Source organism: Dasypus novemcinctus, chromosome 2 (assembly GCF_030445035.2).
Source record: "Dasypus novemcinctus isolate mDasNov1 chromosome 2, mDasNov1.1.hap2, whole genome shotgun sequence".
Taxonomy (NCBI): Eukaryota; Metazoa; Chordata; class Mammalia; order Cingulata; family Dasypodidae; genus Dasypus; species Dasypus novemcinctus.
The window spans coordinates 138,870,957-138,896,161 of NC_080674.1; the positions used below are offsets into that span (position 1 = coordinate 138,870,957).

At 35.7% G+C, this 25,205-nt stretch overlaps 1 protein-coding gene across 1 annotated transcript in view; it reads right to left on the reverse strand.

Annotated features, from left to right (window-relative positions):
• MEIKIN (meiotic kinetochore factor) overlaps window positions 1–25,205 on the reverse strand; it is a 175,149-nt gene that overhangs the window by 25,440 nt on the left and 124,504 nt on the right. Inside the window, exon 12 of the mRNA XM_058278131.1 lies at window positions 7,503–7,623. Within this exon, the coding sequence (XP_058134114.1) occupies window positions 7,503–7,623 (121 nt within the window). The remainder of the gene's footprint in view (window positions 1–7,502; window positions 7,624–25,205) is intronic.

Genomic DNA, 25,205 nt, shown 5'->3' on the forward strand with positions numbered 1-25,205 from the left:
CCAGGCCATTTCTACCTGTTCTCTAGCTGTTTTTCTGGGAGAGAAGAGAGTCCCTTGTCTTTCTAGTCCACCATCTTTCCAGAAGTCCTGCTCTTCTTTTACCTCTTCCAATTTTGAGGTTAGGTCTCTGATCTGAAGTCTTACTTCTTTTTTATTGTAAGCATTTATAACTATAAATTCATCTCTCAGCACTGTCTTCACTGCATCCTATAAGTTCTAGCTGTTATAATTTCATTGTCATTTACTTCAAGATATTTCCTAATTTGGTCTCTAATTTCCTCTTTAACTCCTTGGTTGTTCAAGGGTATGTTGTTTAACTTCCACATACTTCTGAAATTTCCATTTCTTCCTCTGTTACTTATTTCTAGCTTCATTCTGTTGGGGTCAGAAAATAAACATTGTATGATTTCAATATTTTTTAATTTATTGAGACTTGTCCTGTGGCCTAACATAGGGTCTCTCCTGGAGAATGATTCATGTGCACTTGAGAAGAATGCATTTTTTTTTTGTAGAGTGAAGAGTTCTATATATATCTGTTAGGTCTAGTTGGTTTAGAGCAGGAGTTCTTAACCGTTTTTGTTCCCAGACCCCTTTGCCAGTCAGGTAAAAAAACCACAGACCCCATAATAAGTACACACTATACTGGGTATTACTCAACAAATATATCACACCCACACCAACACATCCCCACAAATACAACGTTCTTTTGAATTTCAATTCAAGGTCATGGAGCCTTTGTTAAGAACCCCTGGTTTAGAGTATAAGGAAGTCTTGTACTTCCTTATTTATATTCTGACAAGATGATCTCTCCATTATTGAAAATGGTATACCATAGTCTCCTACTATTAACATAAAATCATCAGTTTCTTCCTTCAAATCTGTCAGTGTTGCTTCATATATTTGGGGGCTTTTTGTTATGTACATATATGTATATATTTACATATATACACTTACAATGGTTACATTTTCTTGTAGGACTGTTCTCTTATTATTGATCATTTAGTATATAATGACTGCCTTTGTCCCTCATGACTGTTTTTGACTTAAAGTCTATGTTATCTGTGTTAGTATAACTATTCCAGCTCTCTTTGGCTACTACTTGTATGGTAAATCTTTTTCCATCCTCTGGCTTTCAACCTACTTGTATCTTTGAATTTAAGGTGACTCTCTTGCAGACAATAGTTGTGTCATGTTTTTTAATTATTTCTGTCAATTTCTGCCTTTTGACTGCAGAGTTTAATACTTTTACATTTAAAGTCAGTACTGATTATGCAGGACTTCATTCTCCTATTTTACTGTCTGGTCTTTGGAAGCTTATACCTTTTTGCCTCTCAATTATTCTGTTAATGTTTATTTCATATTTATTTGTTTGCTTTGTACCACTTTGAGTCCCTTCTCTTTCCTTTCTGGATATATTTTCCATATATATTTTTGAACATGAGTTTTAAATTTAACAGCCTAAATTTACAACAGTCATGTTTGATTTGATACCAACTTAACTTCTATAGCATACACATACTTGTTCCTATACCCATATTCCCCCCACTGCTTTGCTGTATTTCTTAATATCTTTATATATATTATGCCTAAAATCATAGATTTATCATACCTTCTTATGTGTTTGCATTTTTGAAGCTGTAAAAAGTAAAAGTGGAATTACCAAAAACAAACAAACAAACCCACAACAAATAACAGTCACACAATATAATAATACTGATATTTATAATGACCTGAATGGTCATCTTTATTTCTTTATGCTGCATCAGTCTACTGTCCAGTGTCTGTTCCTTTCAATGGGAAGAATTCCCTTTAGTAGGGCTTGTAGGGAAAGTCTAGTGGCGATGAAATTCCTCAGATTTCGTTTATCTGGGAATGTCTTAATTTCTCCCTCATTTTAGAAACAGACTCTCACTGGATATAAAATTCTTGGTTGGCAATTGTTTTCTCTCAGCACTTTAGATATTTCATCACATTGCCATTTTGCCTTCATGGCTTCTGATGAAAAATTTCCATTTACTCTTATTGGGGCATGTTTATACATAACACATTGTTTTTCTCTTGCAGTTTTCTAAAGCCTCTCTTCATCATTATTTGACAGTTTGACTAGTATGTATCTAGGTATGATTTACTTTTACTTTGAGTTTACCCTGTTTGGGGTTCATTGGACTTGTTGAATATGCATATCTGTGTCTTCTGTTACATTTGGGGGAGTTTTCTGCCTTTACTTCTTTAAATATTCCTTCTGCTCCTTTCTCATTTTCTTCTTCTGGGACTCCTATAATGCATATATTGGTATGGTTGATGTCCAATAGGTTTCTTAGTCTCTGTTTGCCTTTATTAATTCTTTTTTTCTTTCTGTTCTTCAGCCTGACCCTTTTCAATTGTCTTGTCTTCCAGTTCACTGATTCGTTCTTCTGCCAGCTCTAATCTGGTGAGGATTTTTCATTTCTGTTACTGTGGTCTTCAACACAAATAGTTCTGTTTGGTTCCTTTTTAAAATCTCTATCTTTTTATCTTTTTGTGAGATTCTCATATTGTTTCTTCATTGTTTTCCTGATATCCTGTAGTTCTTTCTCCATGTTTTTTCTATCTCCTTGAGCATATTGAATTATTTTTTTTTAAGTCTTTGTCTTGTATGCCCAAACACTGATCATCTTCGTTGATGGTTTCTGGATTTTTATCTTGTTCCTTTGGATGGTCCATCATTTCCTGTTTCTTTGTTTGTCTTATCATTAGCTGCACACTCTACCTTAAATATTGCAAGTGTTAACTCTGTGATCTAGTCCCCAAGCTCTCTGTTACTTAAGTTTATATTGAGTTGGTGATATGGACAGTGATTTCTTTGAGTGCCAGGAGCTAGCAAAAACAAACAAATGCAAATAAACCCTTTCACAGTCTTTTAAAATTGGCTATGCATTGGCTGGTACTCTCTGAGTTTAGCCCTCATATCAAGAAGATCAGTCTGAGATGAATGTGAAATGCAAGGTCCTCTCTTTTTACTGAGTCATGTCCTGGGCTTCTACATAGGTATTCCCTATTTACAAAAATTCTAATATTCACTCTACTCCCTAGGAAATAGACTCTCTTCCCTATTACATGACTTAGAGCAGGCTGCTTTAACTCCAGGCCACTTTGGCCTACTTGTTTCTTATACTGCTTTAGCTATCAGTAAGCTGCTTCTGCCTGAGGTGCTGAGAGGGTCAGCCTGAGATGACATTCCCAGTTCAGTCTCTCAGACTGTTACCCAATGTACTGGCACAAACAGTACCCCAGTATGCACATAGGAGTTGCTCTGCTCCCTCTGGAACAGAGCCAGGGATCCAGAATGGGAGGAAAAGGTGGTTCTATACTATGTTGGGGAGGGGTTGGGAGTTGGGCCAGCAAAGGCATCACAAGCTTCTCTTACTGGGTTTAAATTAAGCTGTGGTTTACTGATTCAGCACACACCCAGTTACTGCAATGCTTTAGCTGTTTTCTGGAGCTCAAAGGAAGATGAGATTTTTACTAATTTTTTGAGTTATTCAAAGATAATGTGGGAAAATAGAACCCTGGAGTGTCTTACATTGCTATCTTAGTTGACCAGAACTTACCTACCATTTTTAAGTTGAATTCTTGATTCTGCCCATACCCAGTTATTATAACACTTTTAACACTTTTCTAGAGTTCAGAAGAAGATGGTGCTACCAGTATTTGCTAGTTTTTCAAAGATTCTTTGGGGGAATGGAAACTTGTAGTGTCTTGCATTGCCATCTTGGTTGGTCAGAAGCCATGATAAGTCTTTAACAAATGGTGTTGAGATAATTGGATAACCATGTGCAAAAGTGAAAAGGGAAAGCCAATGGATTATATACTTTCTTGTTATCTTTCATATCGCCTGCCTAAAACATAAGTTCCAAGAATGAAGGGAGATATATCTACTTTGTTCATCCCATTGATAGTGATAGGCATTTGGTAGGTACTTAATAAATATTTGTTGAATGAATGACTAAACAGACAAATGTATATGGGTCACTGGCAATATACAAGAAAGTGGTAAATAACACAAAAGTTATTAGGGTGGAGTCAAGAAAATCTTCTTGGAGACAATGATATTTGAATTAGTCCTAAAAGAGAAATAGGGTTCACAATGTAGAAAAAGAAGAAAGGACATCTTAAACTGAAGGTATGACAGCTTGAAGAAAGTATGACAGTATGAAGCAGAAGGAAGCACATTATTATTTAGAGAGGAGGAAGAGGTTGAAAGAGAAATAATGTGTTAAAACCATGGAGGGCTCTGAACATGATATAGAGCACTCAGAACTTAATTCTATGGGTAATGCAGAGACTTTGAAGAGTTTGCAGCAGGTGAATGACATCAAATTCATGTATGAAAGAAGATCACACACTGGCAGCTTCTTCAAGTACATGGTACCAAGAAAAGGATTATGGAGGTAAGATTAGTGTTTTAAAAAATGACCACCATTATAATAGTCCAGGTGAAAGACATGATGTATTTGACAAAAATAGTAGCAGATGGGATGGGAGAAAGGAGCAAATTCAAGAGAATCAACTATTCTTAGTGGTTGATTATACATGGAGGGGAAAACTGAGGGGGAGATGGTCTTTATATACTTAGGGAATGAATTTAATCAAATTCTCTCAGAAAAAAAAATTGACAAAACATAAATTTCATTTTTAAAACCGAACATTGAATTGGATTCATTAATCACTTAAAATTTTATGGTTACATATAATTATTGTCACATCCCATAAGTAGGTCATCTTAAACATGATAAGCCTCAATAGTTTGCCAAAAATGTGGGATTCTTATTTAAGGTTAACATAGTAACATAGAATTTAGTGATTTTTGCAAAATATTTCTCAACTATTCATCAGAATTAGAACTACTAGAATTAAAGGAAAGTGGAAAATTTTCATAGAACTTTCTAGCAACCAACAAAAAAGGAAAGCTAAAAAAAATGGAGAACTCTGCAGCTTGGAAGACACACTTTGCAGTTTTCTTGATTCCCCACTTAGGACAGGAAGACAAAATATTTTTTAGAAATACTGGAAGCTCTTTAAACAGCAAGATCCTAGAGCACCAAAGATGTGCCCTTTATAAAATGCCTTTATAAGGATCTGCTAAGACACAGTGGCTTCTCACTGTGTGATTTTTTTAGCTAACCTGGAACGTTATTCTCCAGAACTGTTTTGTTTAAGGTCCTCAGTTAGGGTTAGCCACAAGAGAAATTTGTGCGAAATTTAGGAGAAGGAAGTGAAATAGCAGTCATTTACACTCAGAAGGTTGGTGTGGGGCTGCTGAAGTTTATGCATATAATCACTAATATTCTGGTTCACTTTACTGGCATAGGACAGCAGTTGGACTAAACATCTTCCTGCTCTCACCAGATCTTCTCCTTTAGCTTCTCTGAAATGTACACGTGCAACATTATGATAAATGGTACCAGCAACTTCTATACATCACTAATGTACCAATTTTTTTCATGTTCCAGTTTGTCGTTGATCTTCCTCCCATTTCACATGCAACTTTTCTTCCCCACTGCTGATCCTGCTGGCCTTCAGGCCCACCATCAGATTCAGAGGCAACAAGAGCCTTCCGTAGACTTAGTCACCATCAAATCTCTATGATAAGTCCCTCATATCAAATCACTAATTGTGGTTCTGTTTCTCAGGTCAAACCCTAATTGATACACACAATAACAGAATGGCTATCAGGATACAAGAACAATAGAGAATCAATCTAGTAGTGAAGATAAAGACTTTTAAAATATTTGTAAAGAATTACTATACATACTTCACTGCTTGGGTGAAAGTATTTTCAAGAGAAGTACAGGCTACTGCATAGTGACGTAGCTGTTAAAAAGTGAGGAATGTTAAAAAATTATCCAGCCAAAGTTCTCCATAGCTGACAGCCAGCCATCTGTCTGTTCTCAAATAAACCTTGAAAATTCATGAACAAGTCAATTATTTTTCTTTAACTAAAAAATTTTCAAAACTGTAACTACAGACCCTAAAAATATGTTTCACTTTCATGAAAATTCACATGAAGCAACTTTTATACATTCTTAAGATTAATGAACTAATCAAGTTTGGTCAAGATATTTTGATTCATTTATTCAACAAATGAGTCTATTTTCAATTAAAGTTTGGGCATCTACTACTCCTTATCACCATGGTAGTATTATCAAAGATAGAAAGAAAACTATTTTGTGGCCTTTGTCCTTGAAAACTTCATAACCTAAAGCACATGAAAAGGCAGTATTGTATATTATATCACATAGCAGTATATTATTAAGTGTCAGACGAGCAGCACTGAATTAAATATTCAAGAAACTTAAAAGAGATTCTATGGAATTAGATGTTCAAGGCAGACTCTGTGTAGGAAATGGGGACAAGGATCAAAAGTGTTGATTGGTTTATACATAGTCTTTACATTTTAATTGCTTTACCGGTTGCTTAGTCATGAAAGGTTCCACAGTGCTAAAGAATAATTAAACATTCTTCCTAAAATACAATGATAGGAGAATCGAAAAATCTAAACCTAGAGTTAGAAGCCTTGAAAGAATGAATCCCTCTCACCACTTGCTAGTGGTATGTTGTGGGACAAACTGCATACTAATCTAAGCCTCAGATTCTTAATAAGTAAAATGGGGATAATACCAATTGGCCTATCATAAAGTTGTAGTGACAAATAAATGAGATATATGGTTAGCACAGTGCATTTCACAGAGGCAGTACCTGACAATGTCTGTGAATTTAAAAACATTTCCAGGGAAGTGGATTTGGCTCAATGGATAGAGCGTCTGCCTACCACATGGGAGGTCCAAGGTTCAAACCTAGGACTTTCTGACCTGTGTGGTGAAGCTGGCCACATGCAGTGCTGATGTGTGCAAGGAGTGCCCCGCCATACAGGGGTGTCCCCCGCTTAGGGGAGCCCCATGCACAAGGGGTGTGTCCCGTAAGGAGAGCCGCCCAGCCCCCAAAAAATAAAAGTGCAGCCTGCCCAGGAGTGGGGCCGCACACACAGGAAACCTTACGCAGCAAGATGATGCAACCAAAAGAGACAGATTCCCGGTGCTGCTGACAACAATACAAGCAGACAGAGAAGAACACACCGTGAATGGACACAGAGAGCAGACAACTGGGGGACAGGAGGAAGGGGAGAGAAATAAATTTTTAGAAAATCTTAAAAAAAAAACAAAAAAAACCCATTTCCATATCTTTAAAAAGAATATTACTGAAAATAAAATGCAAAGGACACTAAATCCTAAATACTTACAAGAGAAGGTACTCAAGTTAAAGATATTTTAAATCAATGAAATTTTTATCTTTCAAAAAATATTTTAATCAGGTTGTGAAATTTTGTAATTTTACCATTTGTCTTTATGCAAGAACTGTCAGAAAATAATTTATAACTGAATTTCCTATATACATAAAAGGGTTATAATGAAAAAATGTTTTATATCACCCAAAAAGTAAGTTCTGAATTCATGCTACATTACCTTGAGGAATATCTCTTAAAGGAGAATATTTCTTCTTTACAGTAACACCTTTAATTTTCACTTGTCTAGTTCCTGGTGATGCTTTAATAATACAACATATATCTGACATATCTGAAGGAACCTGAAAAAAAACCCAAAAAACAGAGATACAATTTCGTCAAGGTGTTACAGTCATATGATGTTTTATTTCTAAAGCAAAGTAAGTAGTCTCAATATTCAAATCTTGTCAGTATTAATAGCAAGCATTTATTTAATGCTTATATAACTCTAAAAGCAAACTAATTTGCTTTAAAACATTTGTTTATTTAATACTCGTAAGGCAGGGCAGATTATATTATCTCCATTCTCTAAATGAGGAAACTTTGGTTCAGAGAGGTTGGATAGCAGACTTAATGTCAGAGACTAGTAATGGTGAAGCTGAGATTCAAGCACTCCAAAGTGGGAAAGAAAGTTTGCATGATTTATTGAGTTAAAACACAAATTTAAATGTAATTAAAAATTAGAGTTCCTTGATTTCCCAACTCTGCTAATTTTGATAATTTCTCATCAAGAAGATAGTCTTGATAGAATTCTTGATAGAATAAAGAAATACCTTATCTTTCAGAAATGACAACTCTAGTTTCTTCCAACTCAAAAGTAGAGATATGTGTTTATCAAGGGCTCCTCCAAATTTAAATAAAAGTCTATACAAGAAACTTCTTCAACTATAAAATTCATGTAATTGTCTATGATGGACATTTGCTATTTTCCTGCCCAGCATTCATTTTCAATTCTTCCAGTACTAGTATTCTTACGTTTTCTTGGGAGAATCTGCCCACTCTACCAACCTACTCCCTCCCCTCCCTTCCTTATGAATCAGGTAGGGCTAATAACAGCAGGGGCCACCAAGGGTGGCCACATGACCTAACCAAGCTAATCAAAATATTCCATGATTCTGATCACAGAGACTGGTTCAGTCAAGGACCCTATAAATTGGGCAGAAGGAAGAAAGGAAGGTTGGACCTGAGATTCCGTCTCTAAGCCAGAATCCTTAAAGAAGGCTAAAGTGATTCTAGATTGATACCCTGCCCAGCTATAGTACTTATAGTAGGAACTGATACAAATCCTCTCAGGAGAATAAGAAGCCCAATTTAGTTCCATGGGATATCTATCAACTAAGATCAAGCAAATAAATGATCAGTGTCAGAATTGTCTTTCAAGATTCAGCCAATGGTTCCTGGTAGAAAATCATGAATGAAATACATTTCACCCCTCCTAAAATACTGTAATAACAACAGCAAAGGAAGTACTAAATTGATAAGGAAACCATTGATTATGTACGAGACTATACAGGAATATCCCTCACCCCCAAGGCAACAGCTTCAGTAAAGTCTATAGCTGAGTGGCCAATGGAGAGGGGAAGGACAGATTCCTACTAGAAAAAGGGAGGGTGCAGAGGAGGGCTGACTGTGGTTTTTCTTTAGTGAATGTAACTACCAAAAATCACTAGCTCAGAAGAGTTAGTGGAAATTGGAGGATTCACAGCTGTGGAAGCGTTTGCTGAGGAATGCCATTTGCTGGCCAGCCAGGAAAGTGAAGGAAGAGAGGCTGGTCTCACCTGATTCTTTCCCAGGTATGGTAGACCTGGTTGGGCCTCATTAACAGCTCCCTGTCACAGTTTTGACTACTTAAACAGAGCAATATTGAAGTTTTAGAAAAAATTAAACTAAAAGTCAAAGAAGAGCTATGAAATAAAACCACTAGGCAAGAGAGAAAAATTGATCAAGAGAGCAAAATCATCAACATAAGCAGATGCCTAGGTGTCCACAAAAGATAAGTCACACTAAGAAACAGGATGATATGGCCCACTCAAAGAAGCAAGCCAAGAATCTAGATGAGACTCAGGATTTAATACAACTAATACATGATGTTCAAACAAACCTCCTTAATCAATTTAAGGAGATGAGGAAAAATATAACTAAAGAAATAAGAGATATTAAGATGACACTAAGCATAAGGAACAATTTGAAGGCCTGTAAAAAAGTAACAGAGCTTATTGGAATGAATGACACAATGGATGAGAATAAAAATACATTAAAGAAAGGAAAAATACTGTATGATTGCACTAATATAAAGTAAATATACTATATAAACACATGGAGTTAATAATTAGAATAAAGGTCACCAAAAAATAGAAAGAGGGTAGAAAATGGAAAACTAATGGTTAACTGTGCAGAACTGGTAAAAAGGTTGTTTGTAAATCTTTGGAAATGAATAGAGTGAAAGCAAATTATAGTGTTTTTAACTAGCAGAGCTATTATATGGATATAATAAGTGGTTGAAAGGGAAAGTCTAAGGACATGTATATTACCAGAAGGAAAGTTAAAAAATGTAACATGGGACTGTAAAACATAATGAAACCTCGCTGGAAATATGAATATGGTTAATATTGCATATATAAGACTGTTTTTACAAAATATAAATACAAATAAACTAGAGAGATAGAAACAAAATAGCAGCTATGTACAGCAGGGATGGCATAGAGAGATCAAGAGGTGATGAGTTTTTTGGTTTATTTAAATTATTATTATTATTGGAATAATGAAAATTCTTTAATATTGATTGAAATGATGAATGCACAACTATGTGATTATACCAAATACCAATGTTGTACACTTTGGGTGGATTTATGCTTTATTAATATGTATCAATAAATTTTATTTGTTAAAAAATACATTAGAGGCATATAACAGCAGACTTGAATGTTAGAAAAATGAGTAAGTGAATTCAAAGGTAGGACCTCTGAAATTGAAAAGATAGGAGACAGACAAAAGAATGCAAAAATTGAATGGGTCTTGGGCAATTGAATGACAACATGAAATGCACAGACATACACATTATAGGTGTCCCAGAAGGAGAAGAGAAAGGAAAAGGGGTAGAAAGAATATTTGAGGAAATACTGACTGAAAATTTTCCAATTCTTATGAAAGATATGAATACCAATTCAAGAAGAACAATGTACCTGAAACAGAATAAATCCTAATAGACCTACCCTAAGACATCTACTATTCAGATTGTCAAAGGCCAAAGATAAAGAGAAGATTTTGGGAGCCATAAGAGAAAACCAAATGTATTACTTACAAGGAAGCCTTGATAAAACTAAGTGCCAATCTCTCTTTAGAAACCAAGGAGGTTAGAAGGCAGTGGTATGGTATATTTAAGGGACTGAAACAGAAAAACTGCCAGCCCAGAATTCTTCATCTGCAAAACTATCCTTTAGAAATGAAGGGGAGTTAAAATTCTTTATAGACAAACAAAAACTAAGAGACTATGTTACCAAAAGCTGAAACTACAAGAGATATTACAAGGTGTATTATAGCCTGGTAGGAAAAGACAAGGGAGAGAGCCCTTGAAAAGATATATTAATAAAAGGGACAATTCACTGAGAAGAAATAAAAATAGTAAATATATTTATGCACCTAACATAGGTGCCCCAAAATACCTGAGACAAACATTGGCAAAACTGAAGGGAGAAATAAACATCTCTATAATAATAGATGGAGACTTCAACACTCCATTCTCAGCATTACATAGAACATCTTGACAGAGGATAAATAAGGAAACACACAATATGATAAATGAACTAGATATAATAGACATTTATAGAGCATTACACCCCAGAACAGCAGGATATACATTCTTCTGAAGTGCTTATGGATCTTTCTTCAGGATCGACCATGTTGGGATCTAAGTCAAATCTCATTAAATTTAAAAACAATGAAATTATACAAAACAATTACTCTGATCATAATGGAATTAAGTTGGAAATCAATAACAAGCAGAAAAAGGGAAAATCTACAAATATATGGAGATTAAACAATACATTCTTAAATAATCAGTGGGTTAAAGAAGACATTACAAGGGAAATCAGTAAATACCTCAAGACAAATGAAAATGAGAACGCAACATACCCAAACTTATTGGATATAGCAAAGGCAGGACTGAGAGGGAAATTTATAGCCCTCAATGCTTTTATTAAAAAAGAAGAGTTAAAATCAAAGACCTATCTGCATACTTGGAAGAATTAGAAAAAGAACAGCAAAGCAAGCAGAAAGAAAGAAAGATTGGAGCAAAAATAAATGAAATGGAGAAAAAAAAAACAGTAGAGAAAATCAACAGAACTAAAAGTTAGTTCTTTAAAATGATGAACAAAATTGATAAACCCTTAGCTAGATTAACAAAGAAAAAAAGAAGATGCAAATAAATAAAATCAGAAGTGAGAAGGGTGACTTACCACTGACCCAGAAGAAATAAAAGAGATCATAAGAGGATACTTTGAACAATAGTATGTCAACAAACTTGCAAACACTGATCAAATGGACAAATTTCTAGAAACACATGAACAAACCACAATGATCCTAGAAGAAACAGAAGACCTCAACAAACCAATCACAAGTAAAGAAATTTATACAGTCCTCAAAAACCTCCCCAGCCTTCACACTTGACTTCTACCAATCATTTAAAGATCTAATACCAATTTTACTCAAACTCTTTAAAAAAATTGAACAGGAAGGAACACTATCAAACTCATTCTATGAAACTAACATCACCTTAATACCAAAACCAAATAAGTACATTACAAAGAAAGAATATTACAGACCAATTTCTTTAATGAATATGTATGCAAAAATTCTCAAATACTTGCTAACCAAATCCAAAAATACATCAAAAAACCTATTCATCACAGCCAAGTGGTATTTATGCCAGGTATGCAAGGGTGGGTCAACGTAAGAAAATCAACCAGTGTAATACACCACATTAATAAATTGAAGAAGAAAAATCACATAAGCTTTTCAAATGATGCAGAAAAGGCATTTGACAAAATAAAACATCCTTTCTTGAGAAGAACACTCTGAAAGATAGGAATAGAAGGAAACTTTCCCAATATGATATTGTGCAGATATGAAACACCCAAAGCTAACATTGTACTTAATGGCAAAAGATTGAAAGCTTTCCCACTGAGATTAGGAACAAGACAAGGATGCCCACTCACTCCACTGTTATTGAATATTGTGCTAAGAAGTTCTAGCTAGAGCAGTGAGAGTAGCAAATCAAATAAAGGGCACCCAAATAGGAAAGGAAGAAGTAAAACTTTCATTGTTTGCTGATGATATGACCCTATACTTAGAAAATCCCAAAATAGCCACAAAAAAACCTAATAGAACTTTAGATAATTTCAGGAATGTGGCAGGATACAAAATTAACCCACAAAAATCAATAGGATTTCTATACAATACTAATGAGCAATCTGAGGAGGAAGTCAGAAAAAACTGATTTATAATAGCAACTAAAAGAATCAAATATTTAGGAATAAATTTAATCAAGAACACAATGGACCTGTATTCAGAAATCTATAAAACACTGCTAAAAGAAACCAATGATGGGAAGCGGACTTGGCCCAATGGATAGGGTGTCCACCTACCACATGGGAGGTCCACGGTTCAAACCCTGGGCCACCTTGACCCGTGTGGAGCTGCCCCATGCACAGTGCTGATGTGTGTAAGGAGTGCTGTACGACACAGGGGTGCCCCCAAGTAGGGGAGCCCCACGCGCAAGGAGTGCGCCCCGTAAGGAGAGCCGCCCAGTATGAAAGAAAGTCCAACCTGCTCAAGAATGGCACTGCACACACGGAGAGCTGACACAGCAAGATGATGCACCAAAAACAAACCCAGATTCCCGGTGCCACTGATAAGGATAGAAGCAGTCACAGAAGAACACACAGCAAATGGACACAGAGAACAGATAAGTGGGGTGGGGCAGGGGGCGGGGGGAAGGAGAAAGAAAGAAATAAAAAATAAATCTTTTTAAAAAATGTTCTTAAAAAAAGTCAGTTTTGGCCTAACTAAAAAAAAAAGAAACCAATGATGATCTAACTAAATGGAAGGGTATTCATGTTCATGGTTGGAAGACTAAATATAATTAAGATGTCAATTCTACCCAAACTGCTCTACAGATTTAACACAGTCCTGATAAAAATTCCAATATCCTTCTTTGTAGAATTGGATAAGCTGACCTTGAGGGTATTATGTTGAATAAAATAAGCCAGATACAAAAGGACGAATATTGTATGGTCTCATGGACTGTGAATTGTAGGAGATGGAATATGGGATAAGAAGGGAGAGAGGATGCTAGATATATGTAGAATATTTAATAAAGTCAAACATAAATATGTGGTAATGGTTGGACTTGATGGTAACACATTATAATGAATGTAACAAACACTGTTGATTTATGGATATAATTGTGGCTGAAATGAGTAGTCCAGGAAGATTACTGTTGGAGGATAGCTGGAAGATAATATTGGGAATATATAACAATGATTTTGGAAGTAGATGAGGATTGTGATTAATAATATAAATATATGGAATGTACTTCTACTACAGGGTGTTAAGAATGTGGTGATACATGGGGAAAATATAACCAATATAATTTATGGACTATAGTTAACAACATTGCAATGTTTTTATAGTAAAAGCAAAGTTGGTACTACTAATTTAATTTTGAAGGTTAAAAGAAAGAATATAGGGTTTGATGATGTGAGATAAGAATTTTTTCTCTTCTTCATTTCTTTCCACTGACAAGGAGACTTTCACTAGTTCATTTAACTAATCTGTGTTCATCTATCTATCTTTCTGAACAATAAAGGAACAACTGATTTAACAGAATTAGATGAGCTAAAAGTGCCTGAAAAAGAACTCTTTAGGAGTAATGTTTCCATAACTTGTTGAGCTGCCTTTTTCTGTTCTTTAATTTTTGTGACTTTGAAATAATGTTGTTAATAAAAAAAGGATAGAGCCAAAATACTATGAAACGAAATATACAAATTGGGAAGGTATGACTGGACTTAGAAAGTATTTCAAGGACCTTATATTTTTTCAAGAAGGGAGTTGAGTTAGTATTTTAGACCTTATTAAATATACCTGATAAAATTTCAAGAGTAACCACACTGTGAATAGAAATAGAGTATAAATTCCAAATCAGCAGAGAAAAAGTTATGGAATAAAAAAGTAACACAATTTTTTAAATAAATCAAATAAAATTAAAGAAATAAAGAAAAAGGAAGCAAAGAAGAATAATAGGACAAAAAGAAATAAAAATTAAAGTGGCAGAAACAAGTTAACATTTATTAATAAAGAAACTACGTATAAATGGATTATACTTGATAGTTAAGAGAGACTGCCAGACTGTGTCTGTGGTGGTGGAGGGAGGGAGAACCAGTTATTTACAAAAGACCTACTTAAAACAAATGGATATAGGAAGTTTGAAAATAAAGGCAGAAAAAGAAATACTAAGCAAATATATAAAGAAAGGTGAGATTGCTATATTTATGCCAAACAGAATAGAATCGAGATAAAAACATAATTAGGAATAAAGAGGCTCACTAAATAATGAAAACAGATTCTAGTCACCAAAAAATTAATAATTTTAAACTTATACAGAACCAATAAAATAGCTTTGAAATATACAAAGCAAAAATTGATGGACTCGCAGGAAGAAAATGAAAAATTGGTCAACATAATAGTGGAATTTCAACACATTTCCTTTCATTACTGATGATTTAAACAGACAAAATATTATGAAAAATATAGAAAATTGAAAAACAAATTAACACATTTGATTTAATTAACATATATAGAAACTCTTTGCCCAATGAATAGAGAATAAACATTCTTTTAAAAGCAAATGAAACACTTAAAAAATTCAACATGTACTAGAGCTGTAATACATCTATCAACAAATTTCAAAGAAGCCATACTGTTGTAGAATTTGAGAGAAGTTTAATTATATGAGTATAGAGAGGCCAGGACTCAGGAATGATTTTGAGAAGGAAAAATGGTTTATTGACGGCCGGCAGACTCGGGAGCTTTCTGTTTGAATCCCGAGCCCTGAACAAGATTTTTAAACGTTTTTTATACAGAGAGGAAAGGCCAAATGGTTCCTTTGTTTTAGTTTTCAATAGGCTTCAATTAGCATATATATCTTCCACATTTTAGGTAAGCTTTTAGCATGGACTCTAGATATTCTAGATAAGCTTTTAGCATATTTGGTTTTTGCATTTCCCCTAAATACTTAAAGTTTATAGCCCTTGCATTGTTAAACTGTTTCCTGGGACTGGAGCCAGTTGCCATTGTTCCTAAGGGCAGGACTGCAGCCTCTTACCGTTCCACACCCACAAGTCAAACAGCTTAGGTTATCTCTGAAGAGACAAAGAGCCTTCCACCCATAGCCCACATCAATACTATGTATGAACCATGTTTTCTGACCACAATGCTATTAAGTTAGAAGTGAAAAACAAGCATATAAATTAAAATCTCCATAACTTGGAAATGAAATAAATCTGCACTTTAAGTAACTTCTAGGCCAAAGGAGAAATCATAAGGGTAACTTAAAAATATTTAAACCTAAATACTGAAAATTTAAAATATCAAACTTGTGGGATGCAGCTAAACAAGTATTTAGAAATGTATATAACCTTCAATGAACATAATAGACAAAAGAACTGAAAATTGAATTAAACTCCCAACTAGGAGTTAAATAAACAAAAAGAAAAGCTCAAGAAAATAGATGGAAGTAGTTCATAAGATAAGAGCGTAAATCAATAAAATACAAAGTAAACATAGGAGAGTTGAGATATGGGAAGATGGCAGAGTAGGAAGCTCCAGGAATCAGCCCCTTCACCAGGACAACAATTAAACAGGCAGGAACTATCTGAATCAACTATTTGAAAACTCCAGAGTCCAGCAGAACACTGAATAGTATCAAAGGAAGCAATGGGAGGAAGGGGCTGGTAAACTGTGGTAAATATCAGTAAATTCCCATCCTCTACTCTTGTTGCAGGCAGCAGTGGGGTCCCACCCCTGACATAGCTTGCTGGTGCCAGAGAGGACAGTAAAAATCTACCTCCCTAAGATCCATGGGGAGTGGGGGGAGGGGGCACCAATACGGCCACTGATCACTGCTTTTGATGAACTACTTTGGATGGCTGGAGGCCTGGCTCTAGGCCAACCATTGTTCCAACCCGACCTGGACAAAGGGAGCAGAGGAGACTTAAAGTTGGTAGGCTTCCTCAGAGCTGTGGAAGAGAACTGAAGGGTTGTGTTTGCTGGGCAGCTGCCAAGTCAAGAAAAGCATAGTGGGAGTGGATATGGCACAAGCAGTTGAGCACCTCCTTCCCACTTGGGAGGTCCCAGGTTCAGTTCCCATTGCCTCCTAAAAAAAAAAAACAAAAAAAATAAAACTCCCCAAACCAAGCAAACGAACAAAAAAAATCAACTCAGGGGAGCCGATGTGGCTTACTGGTTGAGCCCAGGCTTCAGGCTTCCCACCTTCCCACATACAAGGTCCTGGGTTCAATCCATGGCCCCTGTACTTAAAAAAAAAAAAAAAAAGCACAGCTTTGGGGAGCCATGGAAAAACACCTGGAGACCTTCTTGGTCCCTCCCTCATTCCCTCTCCAGGGCAGTATAGAGTGAGTTGGTGCTCCCTTTGTAGGTCCTTGACCTTGATTTGTAGGGAAAGAGTGCCTTGGGAAACTATCCAGCATTTCCCATTTCCAGAATTTGTCCTCCAGGCAAAAGCAGCTGAAAGCAGGATAAGAAACAATTGAGGCAGATGGGAGAGGAGCAAAGGTTTACAGGGGAACTCCAAAAGAATTAACAAGCAAAAGCACAGGATAAGACACAAGTCTAGAAAGGCAGGGAAAATCATGCATACTGTATTTACCTTGGGAAGACCTTCCTAATAGGAGAGCTGAAGCTCAAGAAAAATCTTTGTCGTATCATCAGCTAAGGTTATAAAATCAAGAAGCAGACATCTTAGGGCATATATCGCAGAGTTAATATTAAAATATTTAAAGGTAAAGTGTGCAATGAAAGAGTAAAAGACAAACAAAGAAGTAGGAAATAATAGCCCATGTAAAGGAAAATTCCCAGCAGAGTTTCAACATCAGCTTGGATCTGGTAGAAGGAAGAACCAGCAAACTTGAAGTCAAGATATTTGAAATGAGTCAGGCTGAGAAGCAGAAAGTAAAAAGAATTATAAAAAGTGAAAATAGCTAGTATACCAATAGCTAGTATACCAACAAGCATACAAATATCGGCATTATGAAAGTCCCAGATGGAAAAGAAAGAAAGGGGCAGAAGGAATAGTCAAAGAAATAATGACAGAAAACCTTCCAAATTTAGCAAGAAGCCCAAGGGACACCAAACAAGAAAAACTTGAAGGAAAATATGCCATCACATATTGATAAAGCTGAAAAAATGCAAAAGACAATGAAAGAGTTCTGAAAACCGCAAGAGAAAAGCTACGTGTTATGCACAAGGGAGTCCCAGTTAGATTAAGTGCTGATTTCACATCAGAGGCAAGAAGGCACTGGGTGAAAATATTTAAATTGCTGAAAGAAAACAACAGTCAATAAGGAATTTTATATTTAGCAAGGCTTTCTTTTAAAAATGAGGGCAAGATTAAGACATTCCAAGATTTCAAAAAAGCTGAGGTGATGCTGTTGCTGGGCCAACATGGCAGTGACTGGGGGACCCTCATTCTGGCTGGGTAACAAGACCCTGAAGGTGCCGCTGGCATTGTTTAACCTGTACTGGCAGTGTCTGTGTGAGCATCTGGGGAAGAACACAGCAGTGCCACCTAGCTTGATTGTGCAGAGCATACTGTTACAGGGCAAGGAAGTGACACAGTGCTATTGCACCACACCAGGGTCCTCTTCCACCAGGAGTCCTTTTTTCATTGGGGCTTTGGCATCACCAAACCAGGCTGCTATGGATGGCTGACATTGACTCCAGGAAGTCAACCCTTTTCCTGTCCAAGTTTCCTCCCAGTCATGTCACCGGGGTGGAGAAGATCCATTCCAAGCAGAACTTCAAGAAATATACCATGGATGATGTTCAGTATCCTTGCATCCTGGAGCCCATTCACCTCCTCACCCTGTCTGGCATCAACACAGACAGTGGCAGCATCTGTAGGGAGGCATCCTTCAAGGGCATCAGCAAGTTCAATGTCAATTACACCATCTTTCAGCCAGAGATTGTAGAGTACTGAGCATTTAAGACAGACATGGAATGGGAGTTTTTGTGCTATATCAATAGGATCTCCAATAAGGAGGTAATGAAGGCCATAAAAGTTGGAAGGAAGAAATATGAGATGGAAAGCCTTCTTTAAAAAAGTGGAAAAGCCAATCATCAAATTTATATGGAAGGGTGAAAGCCCTGATAGCCAAAGCCATCTTGAAAGAGAAGAATGAATTTGGAGGACTCACACTTCTTGATCTTAAAACATACTACAAAGCCACAATAATCAAAACAGTGTGGTAGTGGCACAAGGACAAGATCTGCCCAATGGAATTGAATTGAGAGTTCAGAATCAGTTTATGGCCAACTGATTTTTGACAAGGAGGCAAAGACCACTCAATTGGGAAAGAAGAGTTGCTTCAAAAAATGGTGCTTGGCAAACTGGATCTCCATATGCAAAAAAAAAAAAAAAGAAGGTGGATCCCTACCTTATATCATATGTAAAATTAACTCAAAACAAGTTAAAGACATAAATATAAGAACCATAACTGTCAAATTCCTAGAAGAAAATGTAGGGAAACAACTTCAGGATCTTGTATTAGGCAATTGGTTTCTTATATTTTACATCAAAAGCATAAACAACAACAACAAAAAAAAAGATAAATGGGACCGCATCAAAATTATACTTGTGTGCATCAGAGGACTTTATGATGAAAGTAAAAAGAAAACTACACAATGGGAGAAAATATTTGGAAACTACATATCCGATAAGGGTTTCATATCCAAAATTTATACAGCAGACTTATAACTCAACAGCAAAAATACAAACAACCCAATTAAAAATGGGCAAAAGACTTGAATAAGATATATCCCCAAAGAAGACACACAAATGGCCAAAAAGCACATGCAACGATGCTCAACATCCTTAGCCATTAGGGAAATGCAAAACAAAACCACAATGAGATACCATTTCACATCCATTAGAATAGTTACTCTTTAAATAAATCAGAAAATTACAAGTGTTGGAAAGAATGTGGAGAAATAGGCACATTCATTGTTGGTGAGAATGTGAAATGGTACAGTTGCTGTAGCAGTTTGATATAGTTATGAATTCCAAAAACAGATAATGGATTATGTTTGTAATCTTGTCTATTACTAGGCATGACTGAGATTTGATTAGGGCTTTGATTGGGTCTCATCATTAGGGTGTTGAATCCCCACCCCTTGGTGGGTAGGGACTCACAGATAAAAGGCATGCAAAGGATAGAGTTGGATCTTTTGATGTGAGGGATTTTGATGTTGGAGTTTCATGCTGAGTTAAGTAATGGGTTTCATGCCTTAAGTTGGAGCCCAGGGAAGTAAGCCCACAGAGGAAAGAAAATGCAGTCCCAGAAAGAGAGGAACACTGAGACCAGGAAGAAGCAAGCCCTGGGAAGAAAGGAACGTTGAACCCAAAGAGAAGCAAGACCCTGGATGGGAGGAACCCAGGAAGTCTGAACCCTGGCAGACATCAGCAGCCATCTTGCTCTGACATGTGAAAATAGACTTTGGTGAGGGAAGAAACTTATGCTTTATGGCCTGATATCTGTAAGCTCCCACCCCAAATAAATACCCTTTATAAAAACCAATCAATTTCTGGTATTTTGCATCAGCACCCCTTTGGCTGACTAACACAGTTGTTGTGGAATACATTTTGGTGGTTCCTCAGAAAGTTAAGTGTAGAATTACCATATGACCTGGAAATCCCATTTCTAGGTATATACCCAAAAGAACTGAAAGCAAGGACTCAGAGCGATAGTTGCACACCAATGTTCATGGTGCCATTATTCACAATTGCCAAAAGTTGGAAGCAACAGATGAATGGATAAACAAAATGTTGTCTATACATACAATGGAACATTATTCGGCCATAAAAAGGAATGAAGTCCTGATACATGGACAACATGCATGAACTTTGAAGATACGATGTTGAGTGAAACAAGCAGACAAAAATGGACAAATATTGTATAATCTCTGTTAGAGGTTTGCAATAATTAACAAGCTGTAGCTCAGTTCCCCCTGATATACATTGGGAAAAGACTAGCCCGCTCCCCCATAAGCCTATGTATCTAAGGGCACAGCACTTCCCCACAGGTTAAACAAAGAAACCACACAGAGACGAGAGTAAAGGGAGATGGAGACCTTCACTACCTTCATATCAGAGGGAGATAAAGAAACACTTTACTCCCTACAGATCAAAGAAACACCCACTCCTCTAGCATTCCAAGAAAACCTAACTCCCTAACCCACTACCCTCTAGCCATACAAGGGAAAATTTTCACCTCCAGGGCTCCCTATTGGCCCCTGCACATCACTTGAACCCTTGACCCCTTCCCATCAACTATCATTTCCCTGCCTTGGAAAGTTCTGTTTAAATTCAAATCCTCCCGCTTCCAGGAGTGGGCTGAAGTCTGTTCTTCATACCCCCTCCACTGGGAGAGCTTCTCAACAAATTCTCTGCCTTGGTCATATCAGTCTCCATATCCCAGTGAGCGCTGTTTTTCTCCAACAATCTCATTTACATGAAATAAGTAGAATAAGCAAACTATAGAGTCAGAAACTAGAATATAGGTTACCAGGGGTGAGGGTAGGATATGGGGAGTTAACACTTAAATTTTACAGTGTTTTTCTATTTGGGATGTTGGAAAAGTTTTGGTAATGTATTGTGGTGATGGTAGCATAACATTGTGAATATAATTAATAGCACTGGATTATATATTTGAATGTGGTTAAAAGGGGAAATTTTAGGCTGTATGCACGTTACTAGAATAAAAATTAAAACAAAACACAGGGCTGTACTATACAGTGAACCCAAATGTAAACATGGACTATAGTTAATATTAATGGTACAATTATAAAAATGCTATTTCATCAATGGGTAACAAATGTACTACACTAATGCAAGGTAATAATAATAGGATGGTATATGAGAACTCTGTAGTTTATGCATGATTTTTCTGTAAAGCTACAACCTAATAAAAAATTGTCTATTATTACTCTGAAAAAAAAAAAGCTGAGGGAGTTCATCATCACTAGACTGGCCTATAGCAATGTTAAGGGGAGTTCTTCAGGCCAAAAGGAAAGGATACTGGACATAAGTTCAAAGTGACATAGAAAATAAAAGACATCCGGTAAAGGTAATCATTTCAGTAATTATAAATGCCAGTAGTACTGTATTATATTTTTCACAGGTTTCATCTGAAACATAATTTTTTAGATAAATACCAGATGTTGTCACATCGTCTAACTGCATACAGCTTTACAAGACAAAAAAGCACAATTAGTTTTCTGACCAGTTTAAATTATGAAATGATTGCATCGTACGTGTGATATACAAAGATGACTCTTTCTGTGAAGTTACCTCAGACTTTACCTGTGGGTGTGTTTATGTATGACTGTGTGAATCACCTGTAATCATGGTATCAAAAATTATACACAGATGAATTTGGTTACAATTTTTTCTTGAAATCCCTGTTCTTGACATTACTTCCTAAAAATACACAGGTGATGGAACTAGTACACTGAAGCAAAATATTACTTGTAGGTAAAATAAAAACAAAGCAGAACAAAAATACCTTTCCACACAGGATCTGATTATATTACCTCATAAGACAAATGCAGAGACCTCACAATGCTAACAGGATCTAGTTTTCCTCTATTGTATTGTGTTCTTTGGTATGTAATTCACTTTGCTTCCTAGAGGTGTTAAAATGCAAATTCATAAACTCTGTGATAAATTTATGGTTTTGGCCATAAAATGTACAAAGATTTAATTGGTAAAGAGTACTGGAAAAGGTGGAGGTGTCAGGGGCATTAATACAAAGATAACACACTTGAATGACTCAGGCTGAGGAGCAGAAAGTAAAAAGAATGACAAAAAGCAAAAATAGCCTAAGAGACTCCTGGGACACCAACAAGTTTACTAATATAGGTATGATGGGAGTCCCAGGAGGAGAAGAAAGAAAGAGGCAAGAATGAATATTTGAAAAAATAATGAGAGAAGATTTCCCAAACTTAGCAAAAAACATGGGTATGTACATCTGAGAAACCCAGAGAATACCAAACCAGATAAATATACCATGTAACATTCGGATCATCTTATTGAATGCAAAGGACAGGGATAGAGTTTTGAAATGTGCAAGAGAAAAGCAATGCCTTACAGACAAAGGAGACCCAATTATATTCAGTGCTGATTTCTCATCAGAAACCATGGAGGCAAGAAAGCAGTGGGTTGAAAAATAAACTACTGCCAATCAAAAATTTTATATCCAGAAAAACTTTCTTTAAAAATTAGGGAAAGATTAAGACATTCTCAAAGAAACAAAAGCTGTGGAGGCTCATCATCACTAGAACTGGCCTTCAAACAATGCTAAAGGGAGGTCTTCAGAATGAAAGAAAAAGACACTAGAGAGCAGTTCAAAGTGGCATAAAGAATTAAAGATCTGAGGTTAAGGTAACCATTTGTGTAATTATAATGCAGTACTATTGCATTGTATTGTTTGGTTTGTAATTCCACTTCTTCCTATAGATGCTAAAATGCAAATGCATTAAAAGTAATGATAAATCTATGGACATGCAATGAACAAAGATATGAGGACACAAGAACAAAAAAAAAGGCTTGGGACAAAGGGGTATATGAAAAGTATATATGCATCCTATTGAAGTTAAATTGGTGTCAAACCAAATATGAAAATATGATTGTTATAATTTAGGATGTTAAATTTTAACCCCATGGTAACCACAAGGAAAATAAATGAAAAATATATCCAGATAGAAATGAGAAAGCACTTACAAAAAAAATCATATAAATACAAAATTAGGCATTAACAGAAGTGAAGAGGGACAAAAAAGAAGAGGTACAAAGGCTACAAAGCGAAATGGCAGAAGAAAGTCCTTTATTATCACTAGTGACTTTAAACACAAATGGATTAACTGCTCCAGTCAAAAGGCAGAGACTGGCAGAATGGATAAAAAAGCATGATCCAGCTATATGCTGTCTGCAAGAGAACCACCTTAAATTCAAAGATACAAGTAGGTTGAAAGTCAAGAGATAGAAAAATACACCATGTAAGTATTAACCAAAGAGAGCCAGGGTAGCTATAATAATATGAAATAAAATAGACTTTATATCAAAAACAGTTACGAAGGACAAAGACAGTCATTCTATTCTGATAAAGGGGACAATTTTTTAAAAAAGTTGTAACAATTATAAATATATATGCACCTAAAAAAAGATCCCCCAAATATTTCAAGCAAATACTGACAGGTTTGAAGGGAAAAATGGATGGTTCTATGTTAACAATAATAGTCTTTAATATATCACTTCCAATAATGGATAGAACTTCTAGTCAGAATATCAATAAGTAATATGAAACTTAATGGATACTCTAAACCAACTAGACCTAACAGACCTATATAGAGAACATTTCACCCAATAAAAATAGAATACATATTCTTCTCAAGTGCACATAGATCATTCTCCAAGATAGATCCTGTGCTAGGTCACAAAATGAGGCTCAATAAATTCAAAAATATTGAAAACATACAATGTATATTATTTGACCACAACAGAATGAAGCTAGAAATAGTAACAGGAAGATATGAAAAATGCAGAAATATGTGGAAAGTAAAAGAAAAATACTCTTAAACAACCAATGAGTTAAAGTATGGAAATCAGAAAAGAAATTAGGCAATACCTTGAGAGGAATGAAAATGAAAATATAATATAAAAAAACTTATTGGATACAGTGAAGGCAGTGCTGAGAATGAAATTTATACCTCAAAATGCTTATATTAAAAAAAAAGAAAGACTTCATATAAGAGATCTAACCTCAAAACCGGAAGAACTAGAAAATGAAGAGCAAGCCAAACCCATAGCAAGCAGAAGGAAGGAAATAACAAAGATTATAGTTGAAATAAATGAAATATAAAACAAAACAAAAAATATTTAGAATCAACAAAACCAAAAGCATTTTGAAGCATAAATAAAATCAACAAGTTTTAGCTAGATGACAAAGGGAAAAAAAAAAAGAATATACAAATAATTAAAATCAGAAATGAAAATGGGGACATTACCACCAAGGCTATGGAAATAAAAAGGACAAATAAAGAATACTATGTATAATGGTAGCCAATAAAGTACATAATCTAAATTAAATGGACAAATTCTTAGAAACACAAAAAATGCATATACTGACTCAAGAAGACATAGGCGATCTCAACAAACCAATAACTAGTAAAGAGGTTGAACCAGTATTCAAAAAACCTGTCAATAAAGAAAAGGCCAGTGCAAGATGACTTCCCAGGGGAATTCTATCAAATATTTCAAAAAGAATTAACACCAATCCTGCTCAAATCTGTCCAAAAAACTGAAGAAGAGGGAACACTCCCTAATTCATTCTATGAATGAAGGAACCACCCACATACCAAAGCCAGATAAAGATAACACAATTTAAGAAAACTACAGAATATCTCTTATAGAGATGCAAAAATCTGCTGGAAAATACAAGCAAACCAAATCCAACAACATATTAAAATAATTATGTATAGGGAAGTGGATGTGGCCCAATTGATCAGGCTCCCCTCTACCATATGGGAGGCCCTG